The sequence below is a fragment of the Sphaerulina musiva genome (genome assembly GCF_000320565.1).
Source record: "Sphaerulina musiva SO2202 unplaced genomic scaffold SEPMUscaffold_10, whole genome shotgun sequence".
In the NCBI taxonomy this organism is placed as follows: Eukaryota; Fungi; Ascomycota; class Dothideomycetes; order Mycosphaerellales; family Mycosphaerellaceae; genus Sphaerulina; species Sphaerulina musiva.
In genome coordinates, this window is record NW_016017392.1 from 602708 (window position 1) to 624596 (window position 21889).

General features: G+C 52.2%; 9 protein-coding genes across 9 annotated transcripts; 6 read left to right on the forward strand and 3 right to left on the reverse strand.

Annotated features, from left to right (window-relative positions):
- Window positions 1–1169: 1169 nt before the first annotated feature.
- Window positions 1170–3061, forward strand: SEPMUDRAFT_92004 (uracil-5--methyltransferase). The gene has a single exon (XM_016910575.1). It carries the CDS (start codon window positions 1188–1190, stop codon window positions 2796–2798), a length of 1611 nt encoding a protein of 536 aa, XP_016757496.1. The 5' UTR covers window positions 1170–1187; the 3' UTR covers window positions 2799–3061.
- A 558-nt stretch (window positions 3062–3619) lies between these two features.
- Window positions 3620–4731, forward strand: SEPMUDRAFT_151418 (uncharacterized protein). Its single transcript, XM_016906809.1, has one exon. It carries the CDS (start codon window positions 3644–3646, stop codon window positions 4253–4255), a length of 612 nt encoding a protein of 203 aa, XP_016757497.1. The 5' UTR covers window positions 3620–3643; the 3' UTR covers window positions 4256–4731.
- An 85-nt stretch (window positions 4732–4816) lies between these two features.
- Window positions 4817–6223, forward strand: SEPMUDRAFT_110872 (uncharacterized protein; the record flags this gene model as incomplete). The annotated part of the gene is made up of 1 exon (XM_016900880.1): window positions 4817–6223. The coding sequence occupies one exon, from the start codon at window positions 4817–4819 to the stop codon at window positions 6221–6223; it is 1407 nt and encodes a 468-aa protein (XP_016757498.1).
- Window positions 6224–7108: 885 nt separating this feature from the next.
- Window positions 7109–10541, reverse strand: SEPMUDRAFT_120234 (uncharacterized protein; the record flags this gene model as incomplete). Its single annotated transcript, XM_016901583.1, has 2 exons — window positions 7109–9614; window positions 9670–10541. 2 exons carry the CDS (start codon window positions 10539–10541, stop codon window positions 7109–7111), a joined length of 3378 nt encoding a protein of 1125 aa, XP_016757499.1.
- Window positions 10542–11157: 616 nt separating this feature from the next.
- Window positions 11158–12526, forward strand: SEPMUDRAFT_128078 (uncharacterized protein). Its single transcript, XM_016902188.1, has 4 exons — window positions 11158–12067; window positions 12132–12311; window positions 12398–12413; window positions 12476–12526. Exon 1 carries the CDS (start codon window positions 11222–11224, stop codon window positions 11555–11557), a length of 336 nt encoding a protein of 111 aa, XP_016757501.1. The 5' UTR covers window positions 11158–11221; the 3' UTR covers window positions 11558–12067; window positions 12132–12311; window positions 12398–12413; window positions 12476–12526.
- On the reverse strand, window positions 11158–12526 carry SEPMUDRAFT_72028 (mitochondrial ribosomal protein S19). Its single transcript, XM_016909964.1, has 4 exons — window positions 12476–12526; window positions 12398–12413; window positions 12132–12311; window positions 11158–12067 (listed from the first exon to the last, which is right to left on the reverse strand). Exons 1-4 carry the CDS (start codon window positions 12516–12518, stop codon window positions 12025–12027), a joined length of 282 nt encoding a protein of 93 aa, XP_016757500.1. The 5' UTR covers window positions 12519–12526; the 3' UTR covers window positions 11158–12024.
- A 204-nt stretch (window positions 12527–12730) lies between these two features.
- Window positions 12731–15849, forward strand: SEPMUDRAFT_92010 (DNA repair exonuclease). The gene is made up of 3 exons (XM_016910576.1): window positions 12731–12859; window positions 12923–13205; window positions 13296–15849. The coding sequence occupies exons 1-3, from the start codon at window positions 12844–12846 to the stop codon at window positions 15304–15306; spliced, it is 2310 nt and encodes a 769-aa protein (XP_016757502.1). The 5' UTR covers window positions 12731–12843; the 3' UTR covers window positions 15307–15849.
- Window positions 15850–16407: 558 nt separating this feature from the next.
- Window positions 16408–18565, forward strand: SEPMUDRAFT_151420 (prolyl-tRNA synthetase 2). The gene has a single exon (XM_016906810.1). It carries the CDS (start codon window positions 16542–16544, stop codon window positions 18294–18296), a length of 1755 nt encoding a protein of 584 aa, XP_016757503.1. The 5' UTR covers window positions 16408–16541; the 3' UTR covers window positions 18297–18565.
- Window positions 18566–18696: 131 nt separating this feature from the next.
- On the reverse strand, window positions 18697–20739 carry SEPMUDRAFT_151421 (uncharacterized protein). Its single transcript, XM_016906811.1, has 3 exons — window positions 20173–20739; window positions 19127–19864; window positions 18697–19013 (listed from the first exon to the last, which is right to left on the reverse strand). The coding sequence occupies exons 1-3, from the start codon at window positions 20435–20437 to the stop codon at window positions 18847–18849; spliced, it is 1170 nt and encodes a 389-aa protein (XP_016757504.1). The 5' UTR covers window positions 20438–20739; the 3' UTR covers window positions 18697–18846.
- Window positions 20740–21889: the final 1150 nt, after the last annotated feature.

Here is a 21889-nt window from a genome sequence, read left to right on the forward strand (position 1 = left end):
ACCAGATCAAACCTCAGTACGTGGATATGGAGCTGTGATATCTCTGGTTAAACAAGACGAAGCTGCGACGAGCCAGGTCATATTGCACAAATGTCATAAGTTGGCAATTTCGGAGCACGAAGAGTACCTAGTTGGTCCTCGATCGAGATCTTGAAAAAGTCCCAGAGAACATACACCTGAACGTGTACATACATACATACCTTACATACATACTACTGAATACCGCAACTCACTGCTCCTCGTTTCTCTCTCTCTCTCTTTCTCTCTCTCTCTCTCCCTCCCTCTCCCTCCCTCCCTCCCCATCCCATCCCATCCCATCCCATCCCACCCCACCCCATAAAAATCCACCCACCTCCACAAAGAACACATCCCACAAACAAACAAACCCCCCCCAAAAAGCTTCTTACCTACGCAAACCCTCCCTCTCGTATCGAATTAGGCAACCAACTCAGGCATTCCTCGACATATAATAAAAAAAAAAATGTCCCAGATCTATTATCCACAGCCATTGAAAAGTTTTGTATAGAAGAGTCTAGAAAGATTTAAATTGTACGGGTAATAGTTTCATACTACTAAGGTACCTACCTAGGTAGGTATAGAGTCAGGTTGTCTTTTTGTTGAAGTTTACCCTTGATACCTACAGACCTACCTGGTTGATACTTTGTACCGTTCCGTGAAGAAGTTTCATCAAAGGCTACGATGTTATGCCTTTGTTAGTGTTTGAGAGGGGCCTGGAAGCTATTACGGTTACGGGTGCCTGTTGCGGGGGGTGTAGCATAGTAGGAGGATTGATTCTATGCATTGAATGTTTGAAGGGGGGGGGAGTATCGATACAGGGTGCTGCTGACGATATCGATGATAATGATATCATCGAAGGCAGCAGCATCTCTTCCACGTGAAAGTTTGTTGTTGAGTACCTCCTTAGTCAGCAGAAGTAGACCAGACAGGGGGGAGGACTTTCATGGCAATCGGCGGGCCTTGTTGACAATCCGCTAGCGTCTGGCATATTTCAGCCACTTAGAGTGAAGATGAAGTTTAGCTACTAATCTTTTTTCGTGAGAAAAGTCGGGGATGGGGATGGATTGAGGTAGGTAGAGACAAAAGAAAAAGCAGCACATTGCAATTCAATGCTGAAGCTTCGTCGCTGCTTCTTCCACATTCCCTTTCAGCCACTCACATCGACAATTATGGCTCAAAAGCGACCATTTAATGAAGGCAAGCGACACTTCAAAAAGAGCAAGAAGCAAAAAACTAGCACGGTCGCTGAAGGCTCGAATGAGGAAGTGTTGCTAGCGGATATCCAGAATCTCCTCCAGGATGTGAGCGTATCAGAAGAAGCAAAGGAGAAGGCGCGACGGCAGAATGAAGAGCACGCCGAAATCGACGTGACCATCAAGGCGCTCTCGTCCACAGGCGACGGGCTGGCAGAACAGGATGGTCAAGTATATGTTGTCCCGTTTTCCGCTCCGGGAGATGTTGTCACTGCGCGAGTATACAAGCATTTTGCAGAACAGTCCTACTCTCTCGCAGACTTTGTCAAGCGCGTCTCGAAAGGTCCCACGAGTACTGCAGACCCGCAATGTCCCTACTTCACCAAATGTTCAGGTTGTCAGTTTCAGCATATGCCCTACGAAGCGCAGCTCGCGCACAAGAGGACGATTGTCGAGAAGGCGTTTCGCAACTTCTCCAATTTGCCGGCGTCCTCGCTGCCGACGGTGGGAGACACGATCGGCTCGCCGCTGCAATATGGCTATCGCACAAAGTTGACGCCGCACTTTGATGGCCCGCCAGGAGGGAGGAGGGATAAGAGACATGGCAAGCAGGTGACATGGCCAGGAGTGCCGCCGATCGGCTTCATGCTGAAAGGCACTCGCAAGACGATGGATATTGAAGATTGTCCGATCGGCACGGAAGCTGTGAGGATGGGCATGAAGCGTGAGAGGGTGCGCGTAGCGGCAGACATTGACAAGTATCAGAAGGGTGCGACATTGCTGTTGCGCGAAAGCACAAAGCGAGAGAACAAAGCGGATAACACGATCGAAGTCAGTACGGAAGGCGATGGCGAGGAGGAGGTCGTGGAGGACAGAGGGACGCATATCCATCGCAAGGTCTGCATTACAGACCACAAAGCGACATCGACAGAGTATGTGGATGACTACCGCTTCGACAACCCTGCAGGCGCATTCTTCCAGAACAACAACTCGATCTTACCGGTCGTCACGCAATATATCCGCGATCAGATTCTGGGCACCACAGATGGCGACGACGCATCGAAGAAGCCGACCATCAAGCATATGGTGGATGCGTACTGTGGGTCCGGCTTCTTCACCATCAACTTGTCGAGTATGTTCCGGCAGAGCATCGGCATTGACGTCTCGGCGCAATCCATCGAATTTGCAAGTAAGAATGCCAAACTCAACAACCTGCCGGAAGATGCCACACATTTCATCGCCGCCGACGCCAACAAGCTGTTCGAGTCGCTCGACACGAAGAAGTTCCCGCCCGAGGAGACGGTGGTGGTGATTGATCCGTCGAGAAAAGGGTGCGACGAGGGCTTCATCAGCCAGTTGCTGCAATATGGACCAGCACGAGTGTGCTACGTATCATGCAACGTGCACACACAAGCACGAGACATTGGCTGGTTGGTCGGAGGACTGCCGGGCGACGCAGGCGAGGGGCCTCGGCATGAGGGTCTGTATGAGATTGAGAGCCTGCGAGGATTCGACTTTTTCCCACAAACCAGCCACGTCGAAGGGGTCGCGATCTTGCGGAAGAAGAGAGTTTCGATGGCGGCCTGACGTCTGATGAACACACCAGGATATGTGTGGTATGAAGGAGTGAGGCACTAATGAATGTACTTTGGGCACCACGTGTAGTAGAGTAGTAAGCATTGGGCGTCGATCAGTGGCTCAGCAGGCGCGCGAAAGCAGGATCAGTGGTGACTGTATGTGTTTTGTCATTCTGATGAGAAGCATCATACAGCTTGGGCGCTTCATAACACATGCAGTATCTTGCTCTGTCTCGCGCACAATGGGCGGGCCACGTCATACATGGTGTACTGGCGGACATGCTCTGCAGAGAAGTGTAACGGTATAGCAGCGCCGTTATAGAGCTATGCGCGATGACTGATAGCTGTCAGGTGCCCTGAGGCCCTGAACAGAAACGTTGGTGCCTAGGTACCTGTAGGGACAAGATCTGGAAGGCTGGAGCCCGATCATACCTTAGATTAGATTTTGACCGGCCTCCTCGTTGTCAAAGTCACGATAGACGGTGTAAGGGATGGTGCTGTGGCTGGCGACACCATTGGCGAGTGTCCAGCCACGTCAGGAGGGTGAAGATGTCCTGATTTTACGGATTAAAGGGACTTCCAGCCACTTAAGAGCCCAATTGAGGCCAAACTCTAAGCCTTGACGCGCCGGCTCTTAATGGGGAACCCAGTCACTTCTATCTTGCCAATACCGCCATCCCTGTCGCCAGCCTCGTCACCCAGCATACTACACGTATATGGATTACTATGGCAACAACGTGGCTGGATGCCATCATGGCTGCTTCAAATGCTGAGCTTCAGCCCTCCAATATTCGATCAGAAGCTCACTCACTACCAGACCATCCAACTACAGCAACAGCAACAGCAACAGCAACAATGCGACTTTTCACTCACTTCAAGACGCTCTCAGAGGCAGTGCACCGCCGTCCATCACAGAACAATAAATCCCGATCAAGGAAAAACCAAGACCAGCCACTCAGCAACATCACACACCAGGAATTCACTATCCTCACGCCTTCGAATGGAAATATTGCTCGACGGCGGTCCACCAAGAGTGCAACAACGACCACCACAATACACGAAGAAAAGTGTCCTCTGGTCCAAGCAGATTATGTCGACTTGACGCCTGATGCCTGCCCTCCTACCTCAGCCTTCACATTCACCATGAAGGCCCCGAACCAGCATAATCCCTACTTTCCTTTGCCCGATGCCCCCCAAGAAAAGCGAAAGCGAAAGCGAGAGCTCGATTCCATCGATGGTCTCGTCAAGAGGGTCAAATCCGTCAAAGTCACTGTCAACACCAAAATGCTCATCGATCTATTCGATGAGCGTGAAAACGACCTGCGACGATATCAGTTGAGGAACCCGGCACTGGAGTCCCAACCGCTCCAAAGCGATTTGGGAGTCGCCACTTCGGCAGAAGCTATGCAGCGATATAATGCTGTGATGCAATCCCGCAAGGCATCGCTTGCGTTTGGAACATTTTGAGCGCATGAAGATTTTTTTGATTTTTCATCATATGGAAAAAGCGAGCGAGCACACATTTTCTTTACTCAAGCGATGAGAGACCAGGATACCCCAAACCAAGACTGATTAAGCGAAAGAAGCGGAGATGCCGAGAGAGAGAGAGAGAGAGAGAGAGACTGAGACTGAGACTATTGTATCTGGGCAGCTGGAAATCATGCCCGACCACGGGACGGCTGCCTGCTGCTGCGTCTGGACAATGCAATGATGTCTTATTCGTCGTGTCCGGCACATTTTTTCCTTTGTTCTTCGCAAACGCCACTTCTTATCCATTCGCAGCAGTGGTTCCAGAACATTGACAATTTGAGCGGTCTTTGTGTTCCAGACATGCCGTTCTCTTTGATAGAAACCTAGCAGCTTCAGAGACACATTCTTTTCTTCTACTTCTCCGCGTGGAAATCGCGTGGCGGCGAATGTGAACAGATAGCGAGAAACAAATCATCTTATGCATCAGCATTCCTCTCGCAAGAAGCTTCTTCTTTTTTCTCAAGATTATCAATCTTTCTCCTCCTCCCTTTTTCAACCATGGTCATTACGGATGGAAAAGTCCACCGTCGCTCGACAATAACAACAACAACACCGCTGAATCCCGTTGAACGGGCTTATGCCACTGAACTTGCATCGCTCCAAAAAAGAGTAAAGTCCAACCCTCACCAAGACTACTACTACCACGATACCAGTACCACGGGCACCACCCCAAAATGGACATTAAAACGAAAGCGCTCCCTCACCAAATCCAATCTCCACCACCACAACAAGCGCAACAAAAACAACAATAGCAAACCAGAAGAAAAAGAAAAAGAAGAATCCCCCACAGCCGTAGACCTCATCTCCCCCACGGGCCAAACCCACTGGTCCACCATCTCCCTCAGCGACCTCCTCGCCGCCCCCCGCCGCAGCGACATTCCCGATTTCCCCGGCAAAACCGACCGCCACGTCTATCGCGACAAAGCCTACAAACGCGCTCGCGCGGGTTTACTCAAATCACAGTATTCTCCTTGGGATTATGTTAGTAATGGAGCTCTTCCGGAATCTGCATCCGAACAGCCAAACAAAGGACAGCAGCAGCAGCAGCAGCAGCAGCAGCAGCAGCAGCAACCGAATAAAATCTTATCACCAAAAGAAAAAATCTGGTGGAAAATTCAAAATACGGCATATGATCGCAGAGATGCCAATGGGATTATGATTCGTGAGGGATATCTTACGGAATGGTATTTTAATTCGGAATTAAGAGGTGGGGTTTGGTATCGTCAGCCGAAAATGTTGGAGCCGGGTCCGGAGGGGTATGTGCCCAAGGCGTGGTTGTATCGATGGGTGGTGGTGGCGAGGAGGAATAAGGGAGGGGAATGTTGGGATGTGGGAATTGGGCCGAGAGATGAGAGGGTTGAGATTTTTTATTATGATCATGCAATTGTTGGGGTGGATGTGGAGAGTGGCAATAACACAGAGGCGGCGACGACGGCGACGGCGGTAGAGAAGCGTTCTTCTTCTTCTATTATGAAGAAAATTCCTGTTCTCGACTCGACTGGTCTCTCTTTTTGTCGCTGGGAGAAGGTACAACAACAACAACACCAACTCAGAATACCCCCAGCAGCAGCAACAGCACCACCACCACCACCAAATCCAACCCTCCCTCATCTCCCAAATCCCTCCAACAACAACAAGAAAACCCCCACCAAACGCAAAAGCAAACTTCAACTTGTCCCCGATTCCATCAATCCCCATAATCCCCATCTTACCGACGACAAAGAACCTCCACCTCCAAAACGTCACCAAACCCACCAAAAGAAACCCTCTACTCCTACTCCTACTACGGTTAAAGCTACTACTTCAACTACCCCAAAATTCCACTATACCAAAGAATTTTCCGCAGAAATCGACGAAGCGGGTTTGTCGATTGTGAGATGGCGGCGACGGCATCATAATTCATAAATGATAGAATAGTAATAATAGTGATAAAAAAAGAGGGAGGAGAAGGGGAAAGAAGGGGAAAGAGATACTATATATGTATGAAGCACCCCAGTAACATCTACACACATCCATCATTTCTTCCGACCCTACTCTTATTCATGCAAAAGGAATCATGAATTTCGCCCACCGTGTCTTGAAAATGCAGTAGCATACCTAAAACAACACTACGAGCCTTCGCACTGCATGTACATGTACCTTGGATACAGCCTCAAATCTCACCTTGTCTCGAGGCCCATCAACTCAGACAAAGCAAAGGAATCAACGGCAGGTTCAAATCAAAAAAGTCTCAAATATTATTACAGTTTCTGTTACAGTACAGTGCACATCAAAAGCACAACAGGTAATCAATCTTGCTCGGCCATCTCTCTGCAATCTTCTTCTATCATGTTTTTCTTCATTTTCATGTCCATTTGTTTTCGCAATCGCATCGCCATATCAAGCGACTCTTCTTGCGCAAGATGTCAAGCTAATGCATCAGGCCAACACAAAAGAGGCAAAGTCGACAGTAATGCACCCCCCACAGCGTGTGCTGTACATTTGGTGTGCCCGACTGCAGGTTGTAGTAGTAGTCGTGCAAAGTAGCTTCATCGTAAAAAAAAAGGACTCGAGGTGATGAGTGATGTGCGCTCAAGGCACGAATGAGAAAGCTTGGTAGTCCATGCTTGGAAAGGTGAGTAGTGTTGTGGGGGTAATGCTGGATCGTCGGAATGCCGGAGTGGTGATGAAGCTGTGTCTGAAGATACCAAGGTGATAACCAAAGAACCTGCAGCTTATCCTGATCCGTGTCCTGAGCATTCTGAGAGGCTAAGAAGTGTATGCAGGGTTGGCGATGGCATATCGATGGGCTTAGACATTGTTTCCCTTGTTGCTCTTCATCCAATCACGCATGCCCCAGTGCCGCTTACCAGGAGGACTGGCCTGCTCGTCGCCCGTCTCGAATGGAGTCGGAGAAGTGACCTTGATGCCCACCCTCTCCGCAAGGTTCCCAATCACCTTGGTTGGCGAAGGGCCCTTGCGAGGGCTGACCTTCTTGCCATCGCGTTGGATTGGAGTACCATGTGACGATGTTGCAGGAGACATCACGCGCGGCGAGGTTGGAGGGCTGGTGACTCTATCGATCGAACCCTCTCGGAAACGACCACGGGAAGACGAGCGATCGTGACTATCGCTGGTGACGCGTTGCTGAGCTCCTGGGACACCGGTCGTCAGCTGAGTTGCAGGGCGAGCAGACAATAGGGCATCATCCGTACCATCGAACTGTGACTGTGCGAAGAAGCCTGTAGTGATACTGGTATTCTGCGATGCACCCGCATACCTCCATTCGCTGGGAGTCATGACACGATTTGCTGGCCACTGTCCTGGCAAGCTCGAATCGATGCTAGCCAGACTGGAAATCCGGTTGCCGGTGGTGGAAATGCCGCCGCCTGTACCAATGGTGCCAGATGCGACGCTTGCAGTGCTGAGCGTGGGTGCGAGAGCTGGTCGCGTGGGCTGCAACTGCTCGGGAGCACAATCGAACGCAGCCTTTGTCCCCATGTCGTTGTTGCCTTCTGACATAATACCATGACGGAGGGCTGTGCTGTTGCGTTGCGGGATTGGGTACCCAAGTCCAGGAAGCTCCATGGTCGGGCCATTGTGCGGCTTCTTGGCCCATGCACCGAGGTTGACGGTAGTCTCAGAGACGTGTAGACCATTAGCTGCGGGCGTCAGGACGGCATTCTCATTCTGCGGTGCAACGATGGCTTGTTTGAGCCCATCGATGCTGCGTGTGCTGATCTCAAACGGTGGGCGAGACATTCCTGGAGCATTCTCAACTGATTGCAGCCTGCTCGATGAACGCGACGCCATTGCAGGGCTTGGACGACGGGAGTGCGCCTTCATCGGGCTACCGGTGTTTGACATCGCGGTCAGTGAGGCGGTACTGATAGTTGAGGGGTGCGGAGCAGTGGTAGGACCAGTTCGGGGTTGGACTGATGCTTTGATGCCCTCGCAGTACCCATCGAGCCACTCAGAAGTGAATTCTTTGGGTCTCTCGTCGAATGCGCGACGCTGTAGGCCGGTTGCCCAGCCATGAAGCCAGTCGCCTGACTTTTCCTGCAAGCTCCCCACCATTACACAGTTCTGCGAGCTCGTGTCCTCTGGTGGCGACGAGAAGGTAGGATTGCCATCTTGACCTCCATTCTCTTGACCAAGCACAAATTCGCGCCGACTCTTTGGGCTAATGTTGTGAGACTGGCGGTCTGCGATATCCGCGTGAGTATGGCGCAGGTCGCTGCTTTCGGCCTTGGCGGGTTGAGGAGCGTGAGTGGTAGTCGCACTGTAGTAGATCGGCGTACCAGGTGGAGCGGCGGGATCATTGCGGTTGCCTGTGTCAGGGGCACTAGATTTCCACGCTTCGCGAACAGGGGTAATGGCGTCGGCATCGTCCTGTGGGTTGTCATTTTCACGATCCTTCGAGTTTTCATAAGCATATGGACGAGCCGAATACTCGCGTGGGTTGTCGGGAAAGAAATCAGACGTTCCGAAGCTGGCAACGCTCGAGCTCTGCACCAAAGTATCTCTCTTGGAAGGACTTACCGTCTCATCTGTCGCGATCGACGAGTTGACAGCACTTGGAACTGGTGCAGCGGGCTTCTGCATTGGTGAAAGAGGTGTCACCACCCGACGCTGAGCAGCAGGAGCAGCCATCTTTTGGTCATCCGCCATGCTTGGTTTGTAGACTGGGCTCATTGGGTTCAACACGGATCTGAGTCCCGACTTGCCTTCTGGAGCTTTGATGGAGATAGCCCGCGAGCGGTCAGGAGAGTCCACTCCGTGATCGGCCAGGGAGCGTGCACCGTCGCATTGGGGAATTTCACTGTGAACAGGGGCTAGGGCACCAGTGAGTGGCATCATGTTGGGAAGAGGCCCAGCCATTGCGCCATCGAACGGTGGAGGTGGCATGAATATACCATTTGGTGGAACGGCCCAGGCATTGGTGAAGCCTTCTTCTGGAGATATTGTGGCCCCAAATTGGGGTACGAAACTCGGCGATGGGCCATTCAGGCTTGGACCGTATTTCTGTGGCGCGCCGACATTCGTGAGCGGGCCTTGCAGCATGGGCTGAAAATTGCCACGGCCACGCCCTGCTGTCGGCATGGAATGCTTGCCTTGCATCGCTCGTGGCGAAGTTGGTGCGTCTTGCGGTGGACGACTTTCGAGCTCCTTGATTCGCCTACGGACCTGGTCCGCTTCGGTCACAAGCTGGCGGCGTCGTGTAATGAGGCGATTTCTGTCGTGCTGAGACATCTCACGGCCACGGACCGCTTCTGTCTGGCTGAGCTGTCTCATCTCATCTTCATAACGCTTGTGTCTGAGAGTCTGGTCAGCATTATGCTCGTTGCGTCAAGATCGGTGGGATGACATACTCTGCTTTGAGCACCTTGATCTGCATAGCAGGCGACGGCTCAGGTACAACGACAGAATTTTTGACGATTGGTTCAGCAGATTGGCCGGCGGGACGAAAGGGCGGCATGCTGGGAGCATGGGGCGGGAGAGCTTGCTGTTGCGACATATTGATATTTGATGCTGCCATGTGGAGCTCCATGGAGCCATCTGGCCGCGTCTGCAGTGGGAGGATCTTGTGGTTGACGATCTGAAAGTAATTGCCGTGCATGTCTTCGACAACCTGACCGTTCTGGTCCGTTGCGTGCTCTAGTTCCTGTGGTCTGTTGCCGAAACGGCCGTTCGGTGCGAATTTGATGAGTCTACCATTCATTTTAATTGCACTGTAGCCGTAGCGAGGCTGGCAGAGAGGCGATTGCTCAGAGGGAACAATTCGTCCGCCGGCGGTGACGCGCATGTGGTTGGGTGAGCCGTGACTCTTGACGATAGCCTCAACGGCGGCTCGCTTGAGAGACGGCGTTGGTGATCTGCGGGGTCGGAAACGGAGAACTTGACCATTTGGTACAATGTCGCTGAGCACTTCAGGCTGAGTTACGTGTGAATCTGGTGGCAGAAACGCGCCGCGGCTGCTGACTGACGAGTTTTCGTTGTGGGATGCGTTGGATGGCACTCGGAGACTGCTGGCGGTGGACTGACGCCCCCTGTACGATCGAGCGGCGAAAGATCTGGAGATCTTCAACACATGCTCTATAAGACGATAATCAGTAATGGTGACTTCGCCATTGCTCCATGTGCCGCCTGCTTCAAGTAAGAACTTGAGGTCGTTCATGTTTCCTTCCGCGCGCCACGCAAGCTCCGAGGCGCGCTCTTGCGCGTCGAGTATCTCGTTCTGCATCGTCAAATGCGGGTGTTGACAGGTGTGAATGGAAAACGCAAGACAGCGAGTGGAGGGAAGAAATGATTGTGTAAATTGATAGTGTGCGCGGGAGGGTGCACGGGAGTGAGCTCCGATAGTCCGAGCGCCTAGCCTATGAGGAGCGTGCAAAGTTGGGAGTCTGTGTGCTATGATTGAGTGAAGGGGCAAGCTTAGTGTCGATCATACCTTTGACCAGCTCTGCATCTTCGCTTTCATGCTCCTCAATTGCCTCGGACAGCTTCGGCTGCGACTGTGTATTGCGAAGGCGATGAAGCTCTTCCGCCGAGTAGACACGGCGAGTGCGTCTAGAGACAGCGTTTGTAGCCATGGATCTGGCCCGGGCGAGTGGTAGATTCTGGCAGGCTGCAGACGCGTTGCTCGGTATCACGGGAGGCGGCAGCAGAGTGGAGTGGTGGATCCGTTTGCCGGTCAGCCTGTGAAGGCGTCTATCAGCTCAACTGTGTATGGGTACGATGCACTGTCATATTGTTCCGTGCTCACCAGCGGCACAGAGCTCGAGTCCCGAGGGCCAATGCAGCCAGGCAATCGATCCAAATCGAAACGGCGCCAGACGTGGAGGTACGTTTTCGGGCGGGAAGGTTTGACGGTTATGAAGAAGTTGTCAATGGTTGGGTTTGCGATGGGAGCGCGGTGTGACAATGACAGACGAACAGTTGGTGTATGCGGTTGTTGAAGGAAGAGGCCAGATGCAAGGACGGGAAGACAGTGTTATGGTCGCTGCACTGCCTCTTGCACTGCCCGGTAGCGAGTTGCAACAGCCTCTCGAGATTCGGACATCCAGCCAGCAAGAGTTGACGACTGCTATCGTAAGGCTAGGTGGCAGCCTACTGTACCCCAACTACCTGGGAAGGGACCACGATCTTGTCGAGGCAATTGCAGCCACGAGTGCAACGGAAGGATTAGCAGATTCACCTATATCGCCGATACATACCATCACTGCGCGGAACACAACGATCAGCGCAACTCATCGCTGAGACAGATCGCAGTGCCGTTCGACTCCATCTTTTGCTTCTCGCGACCGGGTGCAGCTCGCACCGAACAGAATCAAATTTTACTTTTTCTTTTCAATTGGCTCACGCCTGCTTCTATCGGAAGCTCGTGGTTGACCTTGCATCGGCAGGCACTACACGGGCACAGCCTGACGTCTTCGGATGGACATCATGGGTCCGCCGGGGCCCTGTCCGACTTCTATCTTCCTCGGCACAGTTCCTAGTCGTACAAACTGACTTTCTTGAATTGTAGGTACCTACAGCACCCTCTCGTGAAACCTCCATCGTTCCCCCGTCCTACAACCATAGCTCCATACTCATATGACCATCCCTAGCCAGAGACGTCCTTACCATGAGATGCGACGATGGTGCATTGTTACGAGACTGCCAGACATGACTACCAAAGTACCAAAGACCACCAGGCATACGCGCACTTCCGTTACCATCAGCTCTCACTTGTTCTTGGTCTGCTTGTACATGAAGCGTTTTCGTGTCCTGCAAATGCAAAGCAAAGTCAGGTTCTCGGTGGGCACGAGAGTTGAATTATCCCAGAACTTACGGAGAGAACTCTCCAAGCTTATGTCCAACCATATCCTCAGTGATGCGGACATCGTGATATACCTTGCCATTGTATACTTGGAAGATGAGATTAACGAAATTTGGCAGTATTGTGGCGCTCCTCGCTTGGGTTCTGATAGGTGGCATCCGTACACCGGCCTTGGGCCGAGCTATCGGCAGACTTCCACATCATTAGCTTTGCATTCATCATGAGAGAGATAGGCCGATCGGAATCGAGGTCGTGCGAGGAGAGATGAGGAGGCGTACGGTACAATGTGAGGACCTAAATCATCAGATCAGCGACCGTCCGGAGGCACTACCGAAAAGAGCACTGATCAGACATACCTTTCCATACCGATCGCGCCAGAAGCGCTGTGGTGGACTTCATCGCGTCGCCCTTTGCAGAGTAGAATGCTCACTCCCACGTTCGCCTGAGGTCGTCGAAGGTAAGCGTGCGGAGGACGGCTCGGAAGTTCCCGCCCGCCCGAACGCTCTATAGATCACGTGACAGCGTGATGAAGTGGATCGCGCTGTGAGTGCAGGCATCGATCCCTTCACGTCCTCCCGCCATGTGTTCACCATTTCTCTGACAGCACTCTCGTTGACTCTTCCACTTCTCATTGCTCCAAATCGTCGTCTTCGTCTTCATCCTGATGAGCTTCTACAGGTATCGGAGTCGCATTCCTGGAAACCTGCCTCCTTCATAGGCAGTCATGTCAGACCCAGGAGGTACACGAAGTCCATACCAGAGAAAGGCCGAACGGAGAAAGAGCTGATCAAAAACTTCTACAGGATCCGATACGATACGCATACTCGTGTCCACTGACAATCATGTCGGCTACAATGAGCGCGACCCTGTTCGTGGCAACGATAGCTGGAAGACCTTCGACGAAATCATGCAACTAGCCAAGACTCGGGATGTCGACATGGTTCTCTTGGCCGGTGATCTGTTCCATGAGAACAGGCCCTCGCGGCAGGCCATGTACCAGGTCATGCGGAGTCTGCGCGAGAACTGTTATGGCGACAAGCCATGCGAGCTGCAAATGCTGAGTGACAGCAGTGAACACTTTGCTGGGTAAGTGGCGAAACATTGCCGCAGTCACGGTGCAGCGTCACGACGCTATTTCGCATAGTCTGTCGAGTGAGACCCACTGACTATACACAGTGCCTTCAACCATGTCAACTATGCCGATGAGAATATCAATGTAGCGATACCTGTCTTCTCCATACATGGCAACCACGATGATCCGTCAGGCGAAGGTCACCTTGCAGCGCTCGATATCCTCTCCGCAGCGGGACTCATCAACTACTATGGCCGTACGCCAGAATCAGACAACATTCAGATCAAACCGCTTTTGCTGCAGAAAGGTCGGACCAAACTCGCGCTTTACGGTATGAGCAACGTCCGTGATGAGCGTCTATTCCGAACTTTCCGCGATGGCCACGTCAAGTTTTTCCAGCCCAGTGTACAGACTGGCGATTGGTTTAACATCATGAGCGTACATCAGAACCACCATGCTTACACGGAGACGTCTTTTCTGCCCGAGCGCTTCTTACCCAATTTCATGGACCTTATCATTTGGGGCCACGAACACGAGTGCAAGATTGACCCCGAGGAAAATGCGGAAATGGGATTCAAAGTCATGCAACCTGGATCTTCTGTGGCGACCTCACTTGTCAAGGGAGAGGCCGTTCCGAAGCACGTCGCCATTGTGAGCGTTACCGGCATCCAATATGAAGTGGAGACGATTCGTCTGAAGACTGTTCGACCTTTCATTGTAAAGGAAATTGCTCTGCGAGATTACAGAGAAGCACGCGACATTGCCATGGCGGACGACGAGGATAACCGTGGCCAGATCTCGAAGTTTCTATCCAAGATTGTTCATGAGCTCATCGACGAAGCCAAGCAGGAGTGGTATGACATCCAAGGGGAGGATGAGATGGATGAAGATGAGGAGCCGCCGCTGCCCATCATACGTCTGCGTGTCGAAACCACGCCGCCGGAGGGTGGCAAATACAATTTCGACAATCCGCAACGTTTCTCGGGTCGCTTTGCGGGACTAGTAGCCAACAGTACTGATGTCGTGCAATATCACCGTAAACGCACAGGAGTCAGCAGGAAGAAGATGGATGCCGAAATGCCGGACGAAGAGCTGTTGAAGACAATCACTATTGACACGGCTGGGGTGGGCAAGCTGGTCAAGGAGTTCCTCACAGCACAGTCTCTCACGATCTTGCCGCAAAACAGCTTCAGCGATGCCGTATCTCAGTATGTCGACAAGGACGACAAGCACGCCATGCAAGAGTTTATCGAGGAAAGCCTGAAGCTACAACAAGGCAACCTCATTGCAGGCCAAGAAGACGTAGCGGACGGCAAGATCCTAGACGACGAGACATTGTACGAGCAGATCGAACGAAATCGTAAGACTCTTGACGACGCATTCGATAGGGGCGAGCGTAAAAAGAAGAGTCGGAAGGAATCTCGTAAGCCACGTCCAGACGACTGGGACAGCGATGAGCAGGGCCAGTCGTGGGAGGACTCGTGGATGTCGATGATCTTCGACGCAGACGAAAATGGCGATGCCAGTGGGGATAACGACGATGACGACGCTGCAAGTGTCGCATCGATGACCCGGCCATCAAGAGGCAGGGGTAGTCGTGGTGGACGAGGGGGCAGAGCAGCAGCTGGTACAACCCGCAAGGCCGCTACTGCATCCAAAAAGGCACCCGCCAAAGCACCCGCAAAAGCAGCCACCACTCGGGGCAAGAAGAAGCCATCCTCAGAGGACGAAGAACAAGATGCGATTATGATTGACGACGATGATGAGGAGGAAGACGATTTTCAGGAGAGCTCAAACTCTCTCTTCGTGAAAGATCACGCCTCCAAACGATCGTCGGCAGTGAATCAGTCTTCGGGGAGTCCACTCAAGAAGCCAGCTGCTCGTGCACCTGCTCGCGGCAGAGGAAGAGGTGGCGTCGCAGCTGGCCGCTCCGGTGCGACCCAGCAGACCTTGAGTTTCGGCACGCAGCCAAGCAGCATCAGTGGAAGAAATGGCACAACAAGAGTATCAGCGTCGAAGCGTCGAGTTGAACCCAGCGATGACGAGATCAGCGACGATGACGACGCCTTCGAGCCGCCGCCAGCTGCGCAACGAGGCCCAAGAAGTGGTCGTTGACGAGTGAGCAGTCTGAGCTGGATTCCGCGACCAAGAGAACCTGTCTTGCCGTGATTAGCGCAGCATGCACGACCTGATGCTGACATGTTAGGAATCAAGGTCGGTTCAAAAATTAATCATTCTCGCTACGGGCAATATGGAATCCGAGTATCTATGCCTAGAGATGAGGCTACAACTCACGAGCGTGGCGCTACTTAGTTAGGCCTGTTACTTCGATACTATCCTCGAAGAGATATGCTTAAATAAGTCTGAGAGCTCGCGGTTGCGTTAAGCTATACTTAGTGCATCTGCCTCATCTCTGCATAGGCGTCGGAGCACAGCTCAGTTCGGTAGCCTGCATCTGCTGGCAAAAGGCGCGTTTTGTCTGAGAATGCAGCTGAGAATGCAAGCCTGGGGCCATACGATCCAAGAGGCGATGACAAAAGCTAGATGCCCCGCAGAACTGAAGGGAAGATGAGGGAGAGCGTGATACTTCAGTCGGGAGCAGGACTTGACCGACTGTAGTGGCCTCTCCAGCGTCCAGCGTGACTGGGGGCAAAGAAGGAGTACATGGTATACAGCGTTATGTAGCACGCATGATGAGTTCCATGTCCACAATTCGACTTCCAGCAGCTTTCTCGTTGCATGTTCACAGACGGGAGGTAGCCATGCTGGTGATCTCACCTGGCCCGTGAGCTGGTCTTTGGCACAAATGAGTGATTCGTGTACTGCTCTATACGTTCACCCTCATCCCCGTCGACTAGCCTCCCGCAGCCCGGAAGGTGGTCGTATTGCCTGAAGATGCTGGGTCATGGGCGTGTAGGCAGCCAATCTGCCAACTCCGCCTTTCCATCTGGTCGCGATGGATTAATGGTGCTGCTGGCCGACAAGAACCGATCCACCAGCCGTCTGTTGTGGATGTTGATCTGGTTGATGAATAAAGAAGAAGAGTTAGGTTCTGATGAACATGATCCGTGAAGTGTCCAAGAGCAAGGTCCTGGCTCCGCGTTTCTCTTGGCAGGAGCATTCGACCAGGGGTGCCCCGCGCGTGCCTGCCAAATTGATATGAGTCTTATTTGGTAATATTTATATAGTATCGCGTTACTTGTTCAGTTGGTTCACCGACAAACTAACACCACCACGCTCAACACGCAACTACAGAAACACCGTCCACCGCCAAGCCAGTCTTCGACGCGAGACACGAGACACGAGACAGCAGCACAAGAGCGTACCAGCAAGGCGATCACTGCCCGCCAATGGCTGCGAGCGGCATCGAGGCCAAGATGGACGATTTAAAGGTCGAGGGCAGCAGCGTGGCTAATGCCAGTGCAGATGCTACCACATCTGCCGCACCAACTGAGAAGCCACAGAAGCAGGAGAAGGAGCGAAAAGAGCAGAAAGAGAGCAAGAAGGGCAAGGAGAAGAAAGACAAGCCTCCACAAGGTCAAGGCAAGAAGAAGGCAGACGGCCCAGAGTTGATTGGAATCACTGAGCCGAAGACGGGCGATCTCTCAGAATGGTATTCCCAGGTCATTGCCAAGGGCGACATGCTCGATTACACCGACGTGCCAGGATGCTACATCTACCAGCCAGCTTCATACAGAATATGGGAGTTCATCCAGGAGTACTTCAATGAGCGCATCCGCAAGATGGGCGTCAAGAACTGCTACTTCCCGCTCTTTATCTCGGAAGCCAACCTGCAGCGCGAAAAGGACCACATCGAGGGCTTCGCTGCTGAAGTCGCGTGGGTCACCGAGGGCGGAAAAACGAAGTTGGAAAAGAGATTGGCTGTGCGCCCGACGTCTGAGACGGCCATGTACAGCTTCTACAGTAAGAAGATTCGGTCTCACAGAGATCTGCCGCTCAAGATGAACCAATGGAACAACGTGGTGCGGTGGGAGTTCAAGCACGCAGTCCCATTCCTGCGTTCGCGAGAGTTCTTGTGGCAGGAGGGACACACTGCACACTTGACGGAGCAGGAAGCAGGTGCGGAAGTGATGCAAATCCTGGATTACTATGCGAACATCTACGAAGAGTTGCTTGCAGTTCCAGTGGTGAAGGGCCAGAAGACCAAGAACGAGCAGTTCCCGGGCGCATACTACACCAAGACCATCGAAGGATTCATTCCTGCTGTGGGACGTGGTATCCAAGCTGCGACGTCTCACTGCCTCGGCCAGCACTTTGCAAAGATGTTTGACATCCAAGTCGAGGACCCTCACCAGGAGGTGGCTCCGGGAGGAACACGCCCTAAGAAATACGTCTGGCAAAACAGCTGGGGCTTCACGACCCGCTCCATTGGCGTCATGGTGCTCGTTCATGGCGATGACAAAGGTCTCGTCGTTCCTCCCCGCGTCGCAGAAACCCAGGTTGTCATCGTCCCCGTGGGCATCACCGCCAAGAGTACGGATGAAGATCGCAAGAAGCTCTACGATGAGGTCGAGGGTCTGCGCACGATCCTCGACGATGCGGGAGTACGCGTGGAGAGCGATATGCGAGAAGGCTATTCCCCCGGGTACAAGTTCAATGACTGGGAGCTGAAGGGTGTCCCACTCCGTCTCGAATTTGGACCCAAGGACTCGGCCAACCATGTGGTGACCACCTCTCGACGTGACCGAGACGGCAAGGGTACCATCGAAATTAAGGATCTTGCCACGGCAGTGCCAGCGCTCCTCGAGACGATTCAAGCAGACATGTTCCAAAAGGCATCGGATGAGTACGCTTCGCACCGCAAGATTGTGCGCGAGTGGAAAGACTTTGTACCGACTCTCAATGACAAGAACGTGCTGCTCGTTCCCCACTGCCTCGGCGGACCGTGTGAGGATGAGATCAAGGAGGACTCCAAGGGCAACATTGAAGGGCAAGAAGTGGACGCTCGCGCGCCTTCGATGGGCGCGAAGTCGCTCTGCATTCCGCACGACCAGCCCGAGGCCATTGCAGAAGGAACGCTGTGCATCAATCCCAAGTGTGGCCAGAAAGCCCAGCAGTTTGTCATGTTTGGTCGTTCCTATTAGATGACGCTGGGTAGATGTTGATTCTGTTACAGCGGCGTAGAAGTAGCGAAGGCTTGGATTCGATGGTGTTGTGCAACCTGTGGGGTCAAGGAATCGCAGGGGGCGTGACATGACCATTATGGCATGAACGAGAAAGACGAGAGAGAGAGACTAGGTACATTGTACACGTTGACGACGACGACGAGTGATGGCACAGTCCTCGAGGCCACGTGCCGCGATGACAACAACATGCAAGTACATGTAGGTAGAGAAGCAAGAGAGAGAGACCTTCACAATTCTACCTGCAAAACTCCAAAGTACCTACCTACCGTACCTACCTTGTTGAATGCAATGCCGTACAGTGAAGTAAACCGTGAATTCTGCAGAGAGAGAGAGAGAGAGAGAGAGAGAGAGAGAGATAGTTTAATTGATATATTATGTCTATTCCATATATATATTAGAAGAAACCCCCCTCTACCTAATCTATCCATAACCTGTACAGAGAGAGATAGAGAGAAATATATTAATGGTTTGTATCATTTCCATCGTCAATTCGTTGGTCTCAGATCATTCAATTCGTAGATTTTCGTCTGCTACTTCCTCCACCACCAAAACCGCCCCCACCACCGCTGCCCTTTCTGGGGCTCGTCATCATGAGATTTTGTAATTGTTCAATCGATTGGGCCTCGTCGCGGTCAAAAGTCGTATTATAGAATTTGGAAAGTATCCGTCGTGAATCTGGTGGACACGCACAAATGTTGTTAGGTAATGATCATCTCGGGATTCTCATATCAGAGGAGAAAAAAAAAGAAGAAAAAAAAAGGAAAAAAAAAAAGAAAACCACTACTCACTCGCATGATTTTCAGCAAAATCGAGCGACTCGGCACCCTTCTTCTTCGCAGCACTGACAGCATCTTCGAGCAAGGCACGACCCACACCTTTGTGGCGATACTTTAATCGCACGGTCCATGCTTTGATCAGACCTCTCCAGGCCTTCTTCTTCTTCGTGCGACTCTCGCCCGATATCCAGTCAATCATGACGGTGCCAATGACTTCGTCTCCAAACTTGGTGACGAGAATGTCTGCGTCGCCGAGCCATGCGAGATTGATGTCTTCTGCGGCGTTGAGATAGCCCTGGGTGAGATATCGACATGCAGCCATAAAAGACATGAAAATGCCCATGCATGTCAGGATGATGCCCATGTAATCGAAGCCTCTATACGCAAGATATCTCCCTGCACAGGCCAACACGGCCGTCATGACGGACATGTTGACGGGATGGTAGATCAGGGCGCGATTCGCGGTTTGCCGCTGTTGTGCCACGCTATCTGCGACAAGTTTCAAGGCCTCCATCTTTTCAAAGTCGTCGGTCGCGAGATATGAGGTCAGCTCGGGCACATCGGCGAGGGGATTGTCCTGCGGTAATGGGGTATCGGGGGCGTCCATGTCGGCGGTCAGGACGGGGCCCGAGAGAGGCGAAGGTGGTGGCAGGGTTGGCGTCGATCCTCGCATGGAATTTGGCGTAGAAAGTGGACTCGGAGGCGGAGAGGCGTGCAGTCTGAGATTGGTTCGGAGGGAGGCGAAGAATGCTGCAACAAGAGACATGATAGTCAGTCTCGGTTACCGTCCATGATGATGTGCACTGGGACCATCACGCCGGTATCGATAGATCGATCGAGATATACATATATATATCAGGTATCAATGAACACCATGTGGGTCGTGGACAGCACAGGCTCAGGCACAGGCACAGGCACAGCAGAGAGGCTGAGACTGGCGTCATGCCATTCATTGGAGCCGAGTGGAAGGATTTTCCCAGGCTTGCCAGCTGCATGCGATTTACAGATGCGGAGGGTGGGTAGTCGTACAGGCAGTAGAAGGAGGAGAGGATACATACCAGCAGATGTTTTGAAGCCGGGAATGGTGCTTCTGTTCACCAGGGCCTTGGTGTGTTGTTCCTGATATCGCTGGTGTTGGAGCGAGATGAGAGAGACGCGCGTGATCTCTTCTCGCGGGGCTAGTTTGAGTGGAGAGATGTAATCGGTGGTGGCGGTCGAGTAGAGATGTGAAGGAGGCTGCCAGGTGGTGGTAGTGGTGGTGGAGTATCCCGCATTGTTGGCAAGTTGTAGATCCAGAAAGCCTTTGGGGTAGCGCCCCATCATAGTTGCACTACTGCTAAGTAATACTACCTATCCCGAGGAGGAGAGCGACAACGTGCGGAGCATCACACTTCTGACTGGCTGGGAGAAGGGGAGACGGGAGGGAGGGAGGGAGAGGAGAGGGTGAAGACGACGACGAAGAAGAAGAAGAGGAAGAAGAAGAAGAAGACTCCGAAGAGAGAGCAATTCGACAATCAGCGCCAAGAGTAAGAGGCCAGAGCAAAGGGCAAGAGCAAGAGTAAGAGGGAAAGAGCAGATGATGGTGGTTGCTTCATATTTGCTCAAACCTCATAGGGAGAAAGGCTTATCGCGCGATAGATAGCAGCGAGTGGGAGGGAACAGACTTGAGTACACACTCTGATGCTGTGCTACAACAGGCTAAGCTACCTGAACTGAAAAAACCTTTTTCGCAAAGCAACAGCTCTAGGAGAAGCTCCCAGCTGCTCCCTGACTCCCCCAGTCCCGACTCCCGATACCTCCTAGTCCCAGTCCCAGTCCTAGTTCCCCCACCCTCCCTTCCCGCTTCGCTTCGTCATGCTAGTTTCAAGTTCTCTCTCGCACACCAAGGACCATCGTCCCCATACGGCCCAGTTGACGTGGACAGAAACATCCTCCTAGGGACCTCCTACAGATACAGCCAGGTATAATCGCGTATGAAACACACGTTGAGAAGCACAATGACACCGGCCACGCGGCGCTTTTTTTTTCTGTCTCGTCTCTTTGCATGTGCAATTGCAGCAGCGGCGGCTAACCAGCCACCTAGGCGAGACTACTTCGTTACCTGATCCTTTTCATGATTGATCGCCTGTGTACATACACCCGTACACCTATACACCTATCTATCTTCACTCCCCTCACTACGTTCACTACCACTTGCATACCTCCAAAGTACAATGAGATATCGCTATAGCCGCATACTGTATACACAGCGGACCTACGTCGGGTTGTTGTTGGGTGCTCCCTCCCTCCCTCCCTTCCTCCCCCATGCCAAGAGAAAGTATACAAACATCAGGTACCTTACCTCACCTCAGTACTAGTACTTCCATATCTCCTACTACTATGTACATATACAAGTACAGTACATTAGGGAGGGTACAATGATGTATACAGTATCATTGTATCTAGGTATCAGCTGATGAGCGAGCCTTGACTCTGATAAAACTGATAAGTGTGATAAGAGCTAAGATACCTAGGTACCTACATACATTACCCTACCTACATCATACATGTGATGTACTGATGAATTTTCCTTCAAACGATAAGCGCAACAATTCCCAAACGGGAAAGACAGGGAGGTTTGGACTTTATTTTCTTTGCTTTGTGATTTTGTCAGGAGATGATGTATACCTTACCTAACTACCTGACAGGAGAGGAACACCAACTACTCTACTTGAGCTTCAGCTTCACCCATCTCTCTCTCTCTCTCTCTCTCTCTCTCTCTCTCTCTCTCTCTCT